The 13,873-nt window shown below is 51.6% G+C and overlaps 1 protein-coding gene across 1 annotated transcript in view; it reads left to right on the forward strand.

Moving 5' to 3' along the window:
* Positions 1 to 13,873, forward strand: part of slc9a6a (solute carrier family 9 member A6a) — a 129,171-nt gene that overhangs the window by 92,836 nt on the left and 22,462 nt on the right. The window contains exon 11 of the mRNA XM_087992299.1: positions 7,913 to 8,066. Coding sequence (XP_087848425.1) covers positions 7,913 to 8,066 — 154 coding nt within the window. The remainder of the gene's footprint in view (positions 1 to 7,912; positions 8,067 to 13,873) is intronic.

Consider the following 13,873-nt stretch of genomic DNA (forward strand, 5'->3'; position numbering starts at 1 on the left):
AGAAACTCAGCACCCACGGACCCATCAAACCGGGAACATTCCTCATCACAATGGACATTTCAGCACTCTACATCATCCCTCACAATGACAGCATCGCGACAACAGCCTCAGTACTCAACACCAACAACTGCCAATCTCCGAACACCGTCCTACAACTCATCCACTTCATCCTCGACTAGAACATTTTCACCTTGGTAACCAGTTCTTCATCCAGACACACGGAACAGCCACGTGGACCAAATTTGCACCCCAATATGCAAATATTTTCATGTACAGGTTCAAACAAAACTTATTTTCTGCACAGGATCTCCAACCAATGCTATACACCAGGTATATTGAGGACATTTTCTTCCTCTGGACCCATGGTAAGGAGTCACTGAAACAACTATACAGTAATATCAACAAGTTTCATCTCACCAGACTCTTTAATATCTCTCTCATTCTCGAACACATGCATCTCCATCAATACCTCACTTTACGGCAAACCCACAGATAACCTCATGATGCTGCACTTCTTGATTCCACCCTAAACATATTAAAGCAGCCATCCCGTACGGACAAGCCCTAAGCATTCACAGGACCTGTTCAGATGAGAAGGAACACAACGGACATCTGAAGATGCTGAAGGATGCTCTCATAAGAACGGTACGATGCTCAACTCATCGATCACCAGTTACGTTATGCCACAGCAGGAAACCATAATGACCTACACAGGAGACAGACACGGGATGTAATGGATAGGGTACCCTTCGTTGTCCAGTATTTCCTAGGAGCGTAGAAACTACACCATGTTCTTCGCAGCCTGCAACACATTATCGATGAGGATGAGCACCTCGCCAAGACCTTCCCCTTGCCTCCACTTCTCTCCATTAAATAACTGCCAAACTTTAAATAGACTATTGTTCACAGCAAACTGTCCAGCCTCAGGACAACACCGATCACTACGCCATACAACCCTGTTATGGCAACCACTGCAAGACGTGTCAGAGTGTCGACACAGATACCTCCATTACACATGTGGACACCTCCCACCATGTACGTGGCAGGTACTCATGTGACTCGGCCAACATTGTCGATCTCATTACTGCAGGCAAGGATGGCCCGAGGTATGGTGCGTTAGCAAGACCAAGCAGACACTATGACAAGGGTGTTCCCTCCCAGTCGGGGAACACCTCAGCAGTCAGGGGCATTCAGCCTCAGACTATCCTCCAAGGCGGACTTCGGGATAGTCTGATAGCCAAGTTCAGCACCCATGGGGATGGCCTCAACCAGGATCTTGGGTTCATATGACACAACAGGTGATCTCTCTCTCTCTCTCTCTCTCTCACTCACACTCTCTCTCACACTCTCTCTCTCACACTCTCTCTCTCACACTCTCTCTCTCACACTCTCTCTCTCACACTCTCTCTCTCACACTCTCTCTCTCACACTCTCTCTCTCACACTCTCTCTCTCACACTCTCTCTCTCTCACACTCTCTCTCTCACACTCTCTCTCACACTCTCTCTCACTCTCTCTCACACTCTCTTTCACACTCTCTCTCACACCTCTCACACCTTCTCTCACACTCTCTCTCACTCTCTCTCTCACTCTCTCTCTCACTCTCTCTCTCACTCTCTCTCTCACTCTCTCTCACACTCTCTCTCACACTCTCTCTCACACTCTCTCTCACACTCTCTCTCTTGCTCCCTCACTGCATCACATGCATGTGCACATACATACAAGTCTATGGGGTGTAATTGTATTTGCAGACACGTTCCATTTTGTTCAAAAAGCACACAACCTGTACACAGTCAGTCCATGTGACATTTTATAAATTCCTACTTTGGAAATAGAACCAGTCAGACTCAAGGTGGGACACAGACAGACTCTAACCTCATACCTTTAATGCAGTGTCTGAGCTGAAATGTCACCTTTTTTTAATAAAGCCTAAGTTATCTCGGGATTATGACTTGAAAGAAGTTCTGGGATTTACCTATTAATGAATTGAAACCTGCAACCCCATTCGAAGTGATTAAAGACTTAACAGCAATTTAGATACATCGCATCAGTTGTTTGAGGCTGATCTTTTACAATACATTCTGTGCCCTATGATCCTGCTCCACTAGCTACCTGACAAGGGAGCAGCGCTCCGAAAGCTAGTGCTTCCAAATGAACCTGTTGGACTATATCCGGGTGTTGTGTGATTTTATCTTTGCCCACCCCAGTCCAACACCAGTACCTTTACATCAGAGCTCGTTTAAGATAGAATCTCACAAACTATTCATATTTGTTCACTCATCCCTATGTGTTCACTGATGAAGACTTGACTCCTGGTCCAGTAAGGTCTTCATGACTGGGATCACTACAGTACGAGTACTATAGATGGGTCACTTTTTGTCCAGTGTGTGCAGGAGGGCTTCCTGACACAGTATGTAGACAGGCCAACAAGGGGTGAAGCCACTTTAGATTTCGTACTGGGTAACGAGCCTGGCCAGATGTTAGATTTGGAAGTAGGTGAGCACTTTGGAGACAGTGATCACAATTCTGTCAGGTTTACTTTAGTGATGGAAAGGGATAGGTGTACTTCACCGAGCATGATTTACAGCTGGGGGAAGGGAAATTACGATGCAATTAGAAAAGATTTAGGAAGCGTAGAATGGGGAAGGAAACTGCAGGGGATGAGCACATTAAAAATGTGGAGCTTATTCAAGGAAAAGCTCCTGTGTGTCCTAGATAAGTATGTACCTGTCAGGCAGAGAGGAAGTATAGAACGCGTGAGCCGTGGTTTACTAAGAAAGTGGAATCCCTGTTCAAGAAGAAGAAGAAGAAGGTTTATGTTAGGACAAAATGTGAAAACTCAGGGCGCCAGAGGGTTACCAGGAAGTCAGGAAAGACCTAAAAAGAGCTCAGAAGAGCCAGGAGGAGACATGAGAAGTTGTTGGCGGATAGGATCAGGGTAAACCCTAAGGATTTCCATAGGTATGTCAGGAATAAAAGAATGACAAGAGTTAAATTAGGGCCAATCAAGGATAGTAGTGGGAAGTTGTGTATGGAGTCAGAGGAGATAGGGGAAGCACTAAGTAAATATTTTTCGGCAGTGTTCACTATAGAAAATGTAAATGCTGGCGAGGAAGATACAGAGATACTTGCATCTAGACTAGAAGAGATTGAGGTTGATACAAGGAAGAGGTATTAGAAATCCAGCAGAGTGTGAAAATAGACAAGTCCCCTGGACCGGATGGGATCTATCCTAGGATCCTCTGGGAAGCAAGGGAAGAGATTGCCGAGCCTTTGGCATTGATCTTCAAATCATCATTGTCTACAGGAATAGTGCCTGAGGACTGGAGGATAGCAAATGTGGTTCCCTTGTTCAAAAAGGGTAGTAGAGACAGCCCTGGTAATTACAGACCAGTGAGTCTCACTTCAGTTGTTGGTAAAGTGTTGGAAAAGGTTATAAGAGATAGGATGTATAACCATCTAGAAAAGAATAATCTGATCAGGGACAGTCAGCATGGTTTTGTGAAGGGTAGGCTGTGCCTAACGAGTCTTATTGAGTTTTTTGACAAAGTGACCAAACATGTGGATGAGAGTAAACCGGTTGACGTGGTGTATATGGATTTCAGCAAGGCGTTCGATAAGGTTCCCCACAGTAGGCTATTATACAAAATGCAAAGGAATGGGATTGTGGGAGACATAGCAGTTTGGATTAGTAATTGGCTTGCTGAAAGAAACAGAGGGTTGTAGTTGATGGAACATGTTCATCTTGGTGTCCAGTTACTAACGGCATACCACAAGGGTCAGTGTTGGGTCCACTGGTGTTCGTCATTTTTATAAATGACCTGGATGAGGGCTTAGAAGGGTGGGTTAGTAAATTTACGAACGACACTAAGGTCGGTGGAGTTGTGGATAGTGACGAAGGATGTAGTATGTTGCAGAGAGACATAGATAGGATGCAGAGCTCGGCTGAGAGGTGGCAAATGGAGTTTAATGTGGACAAGTGTGAGGTGATTCACTTTGGACGCAGTAATCGGAATGCAAAGTACTGGGCTAATGGTAGGATTCTTGGGAGTGCCGATCAGCAGAGAGATCTCGGTGTCCATGTACACAGATCCCTGAAAGTTGCCACCCAGATTGACAGGGTTGTTAAGAAGGCATACAGTGTTTTGGCCTTTATTAATAGAGGGATTGAGTTCCGGAACCAGGGGGTTATGCTACAGCTGTACAAAGCTCTGGTGCGGCCGCATTTGGAGTATTGTGTACAGTTCTGGTCACCGCATTATAAGGAGGATGTGGAAGCTTTGGAAAGGGTGCAGAGGAGATTTACTAGGATGTTGCCTGGTATGGAAGGAATGTCTTACGAGGAAAGGCTGAGGGCCTTGAGGCTGTTCTCGTTAGAGAGAAGAAGGTTGAGAGGTGACTTAATAGAGACATAGAAGATAATCAGAGGGTTAGATAGGGTGGACAGGGAGAGCCTTTTTCCAAGTATGGGGACGGCAAACACGAGGGGACATAACTCTAAAGTGAGGGGAGATAGGTATAACACAGATGTCAGAGGTAGTTTCTTTACTCAGAGAGTAGTAAGGGTATGGAATGCTTTGCCTGCAACGGTAGTAGATTCACCAAGTTTAAGTGCATTTAAGTCATCATTGGACAGGCATATGGACATACATGAAATAGTGTAGGTGGGATGGGCTTCAGATTAGTATGACAGGGCGGCGCAACATCGAGGGCTGAAGGGCCTGTACTGCGCTGTAATGTTCTGTGTTAAAATTTTCGAGGAGAAAGTGAGGTCTGCAGATGCTGGAGATCAAAGTTGAAACTTTATTGCTGGAACAGCACAGCAGATCAGGCAGCATCCAGGGAACAGGAGATTCGATGTTTCGGGCACAGGCCCTTCTTCAGGAATGAGCAGAGAGTGTTCAGCAGGAGAAGATAAAAGGTAGGGAGGAGGGACTTGGAGGAGGGGCGTTGGAAATGTGATAGGTGGAAAGAGGTCAAGGTGATGGTGATAGGTCGGAGTAGGATGGAGGCGGAGAGGTCAAGAAGAAGACTGCAGGTCAGGAAGGCGGTGCCGGGCTGGAGGGATCCGGCTGAGACAAGGTGGGGGGAGGGGGGATGAAGAAACTGGTGAAGTCCAAGTTCATCCCCTGCGGTTGGAGGGTTCCCAGTCGGAAGATAAGACGCTCCTCCTCCGACCGTCGGGTTGTTGTGGTTTGGCGGTGGATGAGTCCAATGACCTGCATATCCTCGGTGGAGTGGGAGGGGGAGTTGAAATGCTGTGCTACAGGTTGGTTGGGTTGGTTCGTCCGGGTGGCCCAGAGGTGCTCTCTGAATCGCTCCGCAAGTAGGCGGCCTGTCTCCCCAATATAGAGGAGGCCACACCGGATGCAGTAGATGATGTGGGTGGAGGTGCAGGTGAATCTGTGGCGGATATGGAAGTTTACTTTGGGGCCTTGGAGAGAAGTGAGGGGGGAGGTGTGGGCGCAAGTGTTGCACCTCCTGCGGTTGCAAGGGAAGGTGCCGGGAGTGGAAGTTGGGTCGGTGGGGGGTGTGGATCTGACAAGGGAGTCGCGGAGGGAGTGGTCTCTATGGAAAACTGATAGGGGAGGGGAGGGAAATATATCCTTGGTGCTGGGGTCTGTTTGGAGGTGGCGGAAGTGACGGCGGATGATGCGCTGTACATGGAGATTGGTGGGGTGGTAGGTGAGGACCAGTGGGGTTCTGTCCTGGTGGCGGTTGGAGGGGCGGGGTTCAAGGGCGGAGGAGCGGGAAGTGGAGGAGATGCGGTGGAGGGCACCGTCGACCATGTCGGGGGGGAAATTGCGGTCCTTGAAGAAGGAGGCCATCTGTGTTGTACGTATTTTGAACTGGTCCTCCTGGGAGCAGATGCGGCGGAGTCGAAGGAATTGGGAGAATGGGATGGCGTTTTTACAGGGGGCAGGATGGGAGGAGGTGTAGTCCAGGTAGCTGTGGGAGTCGGTTGGTTTGTAGTAGATGTCCGTGTTGATTCGGTCGCCTGAGATAGAAACAGAAAGGTCTAGGAAGGGGAGGGAGGAGTCCGAGACTGTCCAGGTGAATTTGAGGTTGGGGTGGAAGGTGTTAGTGTAGTGGATGAACTGTTCAACCTCCTCGTGGGAGCACGAGGTAGCGCCGATACAGTCATCAATGTAGCGAAGGAAAAGATGGGGGGTGGGGCCAGTGTAGTTGCGGAAGATGGATTGTTCCACATACCCTACGAAGAGGCGGGCATAGCTGGGGCCCATGCGGGTGCCCATGGCTACTCCTTTTGTTTGGAGAAAGTGGGAGGATTGGAAAGAAAAGTTGTTCAGGGTGAGGACCAGTTCGGTCAGTCGAAGGAGGGTGTCGGTGGAAGGGTACTGGGTGGTACGGCGGGAAAGGAAGAAGCGGAGTGCTTTGAGTCCTTCGTGATGGGGGATGGCGGTGTACATGTTAAAATTCTCATCCTAGTTTTAAAATCCGTTTCTGGTCTTTCCCCCTCCCTATCTCTGCAATCTCCTGTAATCCCACGCCTACAAGTTTCAGGAATGAGTTGGAGGCTGAGGGCTGACCTGATAGAAGTGTATGAAGGATGTAGGTTTGCTCACTGAGCTGGAAGGTTCATTTTCAGACATTTCGTCACCATACTAGGTAACATCTTCAGTGAGCCTCCAGAAGAAGCACTGTGGTGTAACCCACTTTCTATTTATATGTTTGAGTTTCCCTGGCTTGGTGATGTCATTTCCTGTTCTTTTTCTCAGGGAGTGAGGAAGGACATCATTTCAACTGGGACAACACATCCGTCCAAGGATAAGCCAAACAAAGACACGCATGGCATTCTAACCGAAACTCTATCAACAAACACATTGACATGGATTACATCTACCACACCCGAAAGGAAAGAACAGAAAATGACATCACCACAGGAAATGACATCATCAACCCAAGGGAACTCAAATATATAAATAGAAAGCGGGCTGCACCACCAGTGCTTCATTCAGAGGCTCACTGAAGATGTTACCTAGTATGGTGACGAAATGTCTGAAAAGAAACCTTTCAGCTCAGTGAGCAAACCTACATCAACCTGAGCTACAAATCTTCTCAAAACTCGCTAGAAGTGTAAGAATTCATGAATTACATTGATAAGGTGCATAGTCAGAGTCTTTTATTGTATAAATGGGAACATAGGTTTAAGCGGGGGAAAGTTTAAAGCAGATATGCAAGGAAAGTTTTTTGCTGAGAGAGTAGTAAGTGCCTGGAATGTGTTGCCTGGGGATGTGATAGAAGCAGATCTGACAGCAACGTTTACCAGGCATTCAGAAGGATGCATAGACAGCAAATAGAGGGATATGGTCCATGTGCAGGCAGATGGGATTAGTTTAGAATGGTATTGTGGTCAGCACTGTCATAGTGGGCTGAAGGGCCTGTTCCTGTGCTGTACTGTTCTGTGTTCTAGCTTTCAATCTGGAGAACTGTGGCAACAGGGCCAGAGTCAGACTAGCTGAGTAGCTCTTCCTTGAGCTAGTTCAGACTCGGTGGTGGAGTGGCCGCCTTCTGTACTGTAATTCAGGCCTTTTGAATATTTCCAATTCCTATTGCTCCACCATTAAGAGCCATGCCTTCCATTACCTTGGCCTTCAACTGGGAATTTCCTCACAAATCCTCTCTGCTCCTCTCATCTCTCCAGTATGGGCTTGGTGGTGGCCCCAGTGCGTTAAACACTCCCTTTTTTACAAAGGGCTTGGTCACCTGTCCTAATGTCTCCTCATGTGGCTCAAAGACCGATTGCATTTGATAATTGCTCCTGAGAAGTAGCTTGAAATATTTCACTCCATGAAAGATGGTGTGTAAATGTTGGCTGTTGTAACAACAGGCAGTATGTTGTGTGTTTGGATGCAGTCAGGCTGTAAGATGTGAATGACCCTGTCTTCCAGGTTTGAGGGGGGCAATGGCATTTGCATTGGCCATTCGAGACACTGCAACCTATGCACGTCAAATGATGTTCACTACCACCCTTCTCATTGTCTTCTTCACTGTCTGGGTCTTCGGTGGAGGAACAACGCCAATGTTATCTTGGCTTCAAATCAGGTGAGTTCTCCAATTTCAGCAAATGATTCGGCAGCTCAGCAACTGTGGACACTGCCTCCAGAGTGGGGGTGGGAGGTGGTACATGATGTAATGCAAGGTAAACGTTTGAACTCTCCCATTGACTGACAACAGATGTCAGGGAAGGATATTTACTGCTATCACTGATCATTTATGATGTGGAGGAGCTGGTGTTGAATTGGGGTGGACAAAGTTAGAAATCTCACAACACCTGGTTATAGTTCAACAGGTTTATTTAGAAGTACAAGCTAAAGTTAGTGTTGTGTGATTTTTAACTGTGATCATTTAATCAATGTGTGGTTCCCAATTACCACTGCACGACAGATTCTGCTTCACAAGGTTACCTCACAATCCCTGCTACACTGAGAGACAGGGTTCAGCATGTCACGGTGAAATAGTCCAACTCAGGAATGTACAAACCCATTTCCTACCTTCATTAAAGTGTCAGGAGCAATGACAGGATTCAGAACCACAAACATCTCCCTGTTGTTCAAAAGTTCCAGAACTGGCAAATTGCTTGGAGCTCCTTGGCATGGATTATGTTTAATGTTTACTGATACAAGGATGTTTAGGAATGACAGACAAAGAAATAGAGTTTAGAAAATATTCTGCAAATTAGTGTCAGCCGTGACTACCTTGTTACAGTCTCACCTCAAACAGTTAAGCTACACCTCCCACTCATCAATTGGATACAGAATCATAGTTGGTACTGAGGGAGCACCGCACTGTCGGAGGGCAGTGCTGAGAGAGTACCGCACTGCCAGAGGATCAGTGCTGAGGTAGTGCCGCACTGTCAGAGGGTCAGAGCTGAGGGAGTAGGCACTGTCAGAGGGTCAGTGCTGAGGGAGTGGGCACTGTCGGGGGGGTCAGTGCTGAGGGAGCACCGCACTGTCGGAGAGTCAGCGCTGAGGGAGCGCCGCACTGTCAGAGGGTCACTGCTGAGGGAGTGCCGCACTGCCGGAGGGTCAGTGCTGAGGGAGTGCCACACATTTGGAGGGTCAGTGCTGAGGGAGTGCCGCACTGTCGGAGGGTAAGTGCTGAAGGAGTGCCATACTGTCGGAGGGTCAGTTCTGAGGGAGTGCCGCACTGTCGGAGGGTCAGTGCTGAGGCAGTGCCGTACTGTCGGAGGGTCAGTGCTGAGGGAGTGCCGCACTGTCAGAGGGTCAGTGCTGAGGGAGTGCCGTACTGTCGGAGGGTCAGTGCTGAGGGAGTGCCGCACATTTGGAGGGTCAGTGCTGAGGGAGTGCCGCACATTTGGAGGGTCAGTGCTGAGGGAGTGCCATACTGTCGGAGGGTCAGTGCTGAGGGAGTGCCTTACTTTCGGAGGGTCAGTGCTGCGGGAGTGCCGTACTGTCGGAGGGTCAGCGCTGAGGGAGTGCCGTATTGTTGGTGTTGAAACCAAGGAGTCATCTGCTCAGGAGGTTCTAAAATGCTCTTTGTGATTCTGGACGTGGGGAAAGGGTGATTTGACCCAGGTTGCTGTCAGAGGGTCAGAGCTGAGGGAGTAGGCACTGTCAGAGGGTCAGTGCTGAGGGAGTGGGCACTGTCGGGGGGGTCAGTGCTGAGGGAGCACCGCACTGTCGGAGAGTCAGCGCTGAGGGAGCGCCGCACTGTCAGAGGGTCACTGCTGAGGGAGTGCCGCACTGCCGGAGGGTCAGTGCTGAGGGAGTGTCGCACATTTGGAGGGTCAGTGCTGAGGGAGTGCCGCACTGTCGGAGGGTAAGTGCTGAAGGAGTGCCATACTGTCGGAGGGTCAGTTCTGAGGGAGTGCCGCACTGTCGGAGGGTCAGTGCTGAGGCAGTGCCGTACTGTCGGAGGGTCAGTGCTGAGGGAGTGCCGCACTGTCAGAGGGTCAGTGCTGAGGGAGTGCCGTACTGTCGGAGGGTCAGTGCTGAGGGAGTGCCGCACATTTGGAGGGTCAGTGCTGAGGGAGTGCCGCACATTTGGAGGGTCAGTGCTGAGGGAGTGCCATACTGTCGGAGGGTCAGTGCTGAGGGAGTGCCTTACTTTCGGAGGGTCAGTGCTGCGGGAGTGCCGTACTGTCGGAGGGTCAGCGCTGAGGGAGTGCCGTATTGTTGGTGTTGAAACCAAGGAGTCATCTGCTCAGGAGGTTCTAAAATGCTCTTTGTGATTCTGGACGTGGGGAAAGGGTGATTTGACCCAGGTTGCTGCCAGAGTTTATCCTGAAATAACATCAAACTATCCAGTCGTTGTCAGATTGCTGTGCATGAATTAGCTGCTATGCTGTTTATATCACCACAATGACTGCATGCTACATAAATGCAAGCTAATTTGAAGACAATAGTGAGAATGGGGGATTGTCTGTCGTGTCATCCACATTATAAAGCTGTTTGATAAAGTGGAATCACAGAATTGGGTTCGACTGCGGAAACGTCACCGGAACCAAAACATTAACTCTGATTTTCTCCTCACAAGTGCTGCCAGACCTGCTAAGCTTTTCCAGCAATTAGTGTTATTGTTTGGGATATTAAAGCCCTGTACACACACGGCCGTGCCCTAAGTCCCCTACTGTACTCCCTACACACCCACGGCTGTATCCCTCAGGCCCTACTGTACTCCCCGTACACCCCCGGCTGTGTCTCTCTGCCCCCTACTCTACTCTCCATACACCCATGGCTGTGTACCTCAGCCCCCTACTGTACTCCCCGTACACCCCCGGCTGTGTCTCTCTGCCCCCTACTGTACTCCCCGTACACCCCCGGCTGTGTCTCTCTGCCCCCTACTGTACTCCCTACACAAACACGGCCGTGCCCTCAGCCCACTACTGTACTCCCTACACACCCACGGCGGTGTCCCTCAGCCCCTACTGTACTCCCTGTACACACACGGCTGTGTCCCTCAGCCCCCTACTGTACTCCCCGTACACCCACGGCTGTGCCCTCAGCCCCCTACTGTACTCCCCGTACACCCACGGCTGTTTCCCTCAGCCCCCTACTGTACTCCCCGTACACCCACGGCTGTGCCCTCAGCCCCCTACTGTACTCCACTTACACCCACGGCTGTGCCCTCAGTCCTCTACTGTACTCCACTTACACCCACGGCTGTTTCCCTCAGCCCCCTACTGTACTCCCCGTACACCCACGGCTGTTCCCTCAGCCCCCTAATGTACTCCACTTACACCCACGGCTGTGTCCTCAGCCCCCTACTGTACTCCACTTACACCCACAGCTGTGTCCCTCAGCCCCTACTGTACTCTCCGTACACCCACGGCTGTGTCCCTCAGCCCCCTACTGTACTCCACTTACACCCACGGCTGCAGTCCTCAGCCCCCTACTGTACTCCCCGTACACCCACGGCTGTGGCCCTCAGCCCCCTACTGTACTCCCCGTACACCCACGGCTGTGTCCCTCAGCCCCCTACTGTACTCCCCGTACACCCACGGCTGTGTCCCTCAGCCCCCTACTGTACTCCCCATACACCCACGGCTCTGCCCTCAGCCCCCTACTGTACTCCCCGTACACACACGGCTGTGTCCCTCAGCCCCCTACTGTACTCCCCGTACACCCACGGCTGTGTCCCTCAGCCCCCTACTGTACTCCCCGTACACACACGGCTGTGCCCTCAGCTCTCTACTGTACTCCCCGTACACCCGCGGCTGGGCTCTCAGTCTCCTACTGTACTCCATGTACAGCCACAGCTGTGTCCCTCAGCCCCCTACTGTACTCCCCGTACACCCGCGGCTGGGCTCTCAGTCTCCTACTGTACTCCATGTACACCCACAGCTGTGTCCCTCAGCCCCCTACTGTACTCCATGTACACCCACGGCTGTGCCCTCAGCCCCATACTGCACTCCCCGTACACCCACGGCTGTGTCCTTCAGCCCTCTACTGTACTCCCCGTACACCCACGGCTGTGCCCTCAGCCCTCTACTGTACTCCCCGTAAACCCAAGGCTGTGTACTTAGTCCCCTACTGTACTCCCCGTATACCCACGGCTGTGTCCCTCAGCCCCCTACTGTACTCCCCGTACACCCACGGCTGTGTCCCTCAGCCCCCTACTGTACTCCCCGTACACCCACGGCTGTGTACTTATTCCCCTACTGTACTCCCCATACACCCACGGCTGTGCCCTCAGCTCTCTACTGTACTCCCCGTACACCCGCGGCTGGGCTCTCAGTCTCCTACTGTACTCCATGTACAGCCACAGCTGTGTCCCTCAGCCCCCTACTGTACTCCCCGTACACCCGCGGCTGGGCTCTCAGTCTCCTACTGTACTCCATGTACACCCACAGCTGTGTCCCTCAGCCCCCTACTGTACTCCATGTACACCCACGGCTGTGCCCTCAGCCCCATACTGCACTCCCCGTACACCCACGGCTGTGTCCTTCAGCCCTCTACTGTACTCCCCGTACACCCACGGCTGTGCCCTCAGCCCTCTACTGTACTCCCCGTAAACCCAAGGCTGTGTACTTAGTCCCCTACTGTACTCCCCGTATACCCACGGCTGTGTCCCTCAGCCCCCTACTGTACTCCCCGTACACCCACGGCTGTGTCCCTCAGCCCCCTACTGTACTCCCCGTACACCCACGGCTGTGTCCCTCAGTCCCCTACTGCACTCCCCGTACACCCACGGCTGTGTCCCTCAGCCCCCTACTGTACTCCCCATACACCCAGGGCTGTGTCCCTCAGTCCCCTACTGCACTCCCCGTACACCCACGGCTGTGTCCCTCAGCCCACTACTGTACACCTCGTACACCCATGGCTGTGTCCCTCAGCCCCCTACTGCACTCCCCGTACACCCACGGCTGTGTCCCTCAGCCCCCTACTGTACTCCCCGTACACCCACGGCTGTGTCCCTCAGCTCCCTACTGTACTCCCTAAATACCCACAGCTGTGTCCCTCACCCCACTACTGTACTCCCTGTACACCCACGGCTCTGCCCTCAGCCCCCTACTGTACTCCCCGTACACCCACGGCTGTGTCATCAGCCCCCTACTGTACTCCCCGTACACCCACGGCTGTGTCCCTCAGTCCCCTACTGTACTCCCCGTACACCCACGGCTGTGTCCCTCAGCCCCCTACTGTACTCCCCGTACACCCACAGCTGTGTCCCTCAGCTCCCTACTGTACTCCCTAAATACCCACAGCTGTGTCCCTCACCCCACTACTGTACTCCCTGTACACCCACGGCTCTGCCCTCAGCCCCCTACTGTACTCCCCGTACACCCACGGCTGTGTCATCAGCCCCCACTGTACTCCCTGTGAACCCACAGCTGTGCCCTCAGCCCCCTACTGTACTCCCTATACACCCTCAGCTGTGCCCTCAGCCCCGTTCTGTACTCCCCGTGCACCCACAGCTGTGCCCTCAGCCCCCTACTGTACTCCCCGTACACCCACGGCTCTGTCCCTCAGCCCCCTACTGTACTCCCCAGGCACCCACAGCTGTGCCCTCAGCCCCCTACTGTACTCCCCGTACACCCACGGCTGTGTCCCTCAGCCCCCTTTTGTACTCCCCGTACAACCACGGCCGTGCCCTCAGCCCCCTACTGTACTCCCCGTACACCCACGGCTGGCTTGCCAAATTCTGAACGAATGTCATCTATAAGTTTGCTGACCACACGACCATGTTAGGACAGATATCAAACAACATTGCTCCAGAATACAAGACGGAGGTCTAAGGCTCAGTGACATGGTACAATAAGAACAGCCTCTCCCTTCGTGTTGGCAAAACTAAAGAACTGATCATTGACTTCAGAAAGAAAGCAGGACACGCTCCATCTACATCGATGGGGTGGAGATTGACAGGATTGAGACCATCAACTTCCTTGA

This window comes from Chiloscyllium plagiosum, unplaced genomic scaffold (assembly GCF_037043375.1).
Source record: "Chiloscyllium plagiosum isolate Xiang-an unplaced genomic scaffold, Cpla_swu_hap1 HiC_scaffold_11, whole genome shotgun sequence".
In the NCBI taxonomy this organism is placed as follows: Eukaryota; Metazoa; Chordata; class Chondrichthyes; order Orectolobiformes; family Hemiscylliidae; genus Chiloscyllium; species Chiloscyllium plagiosum.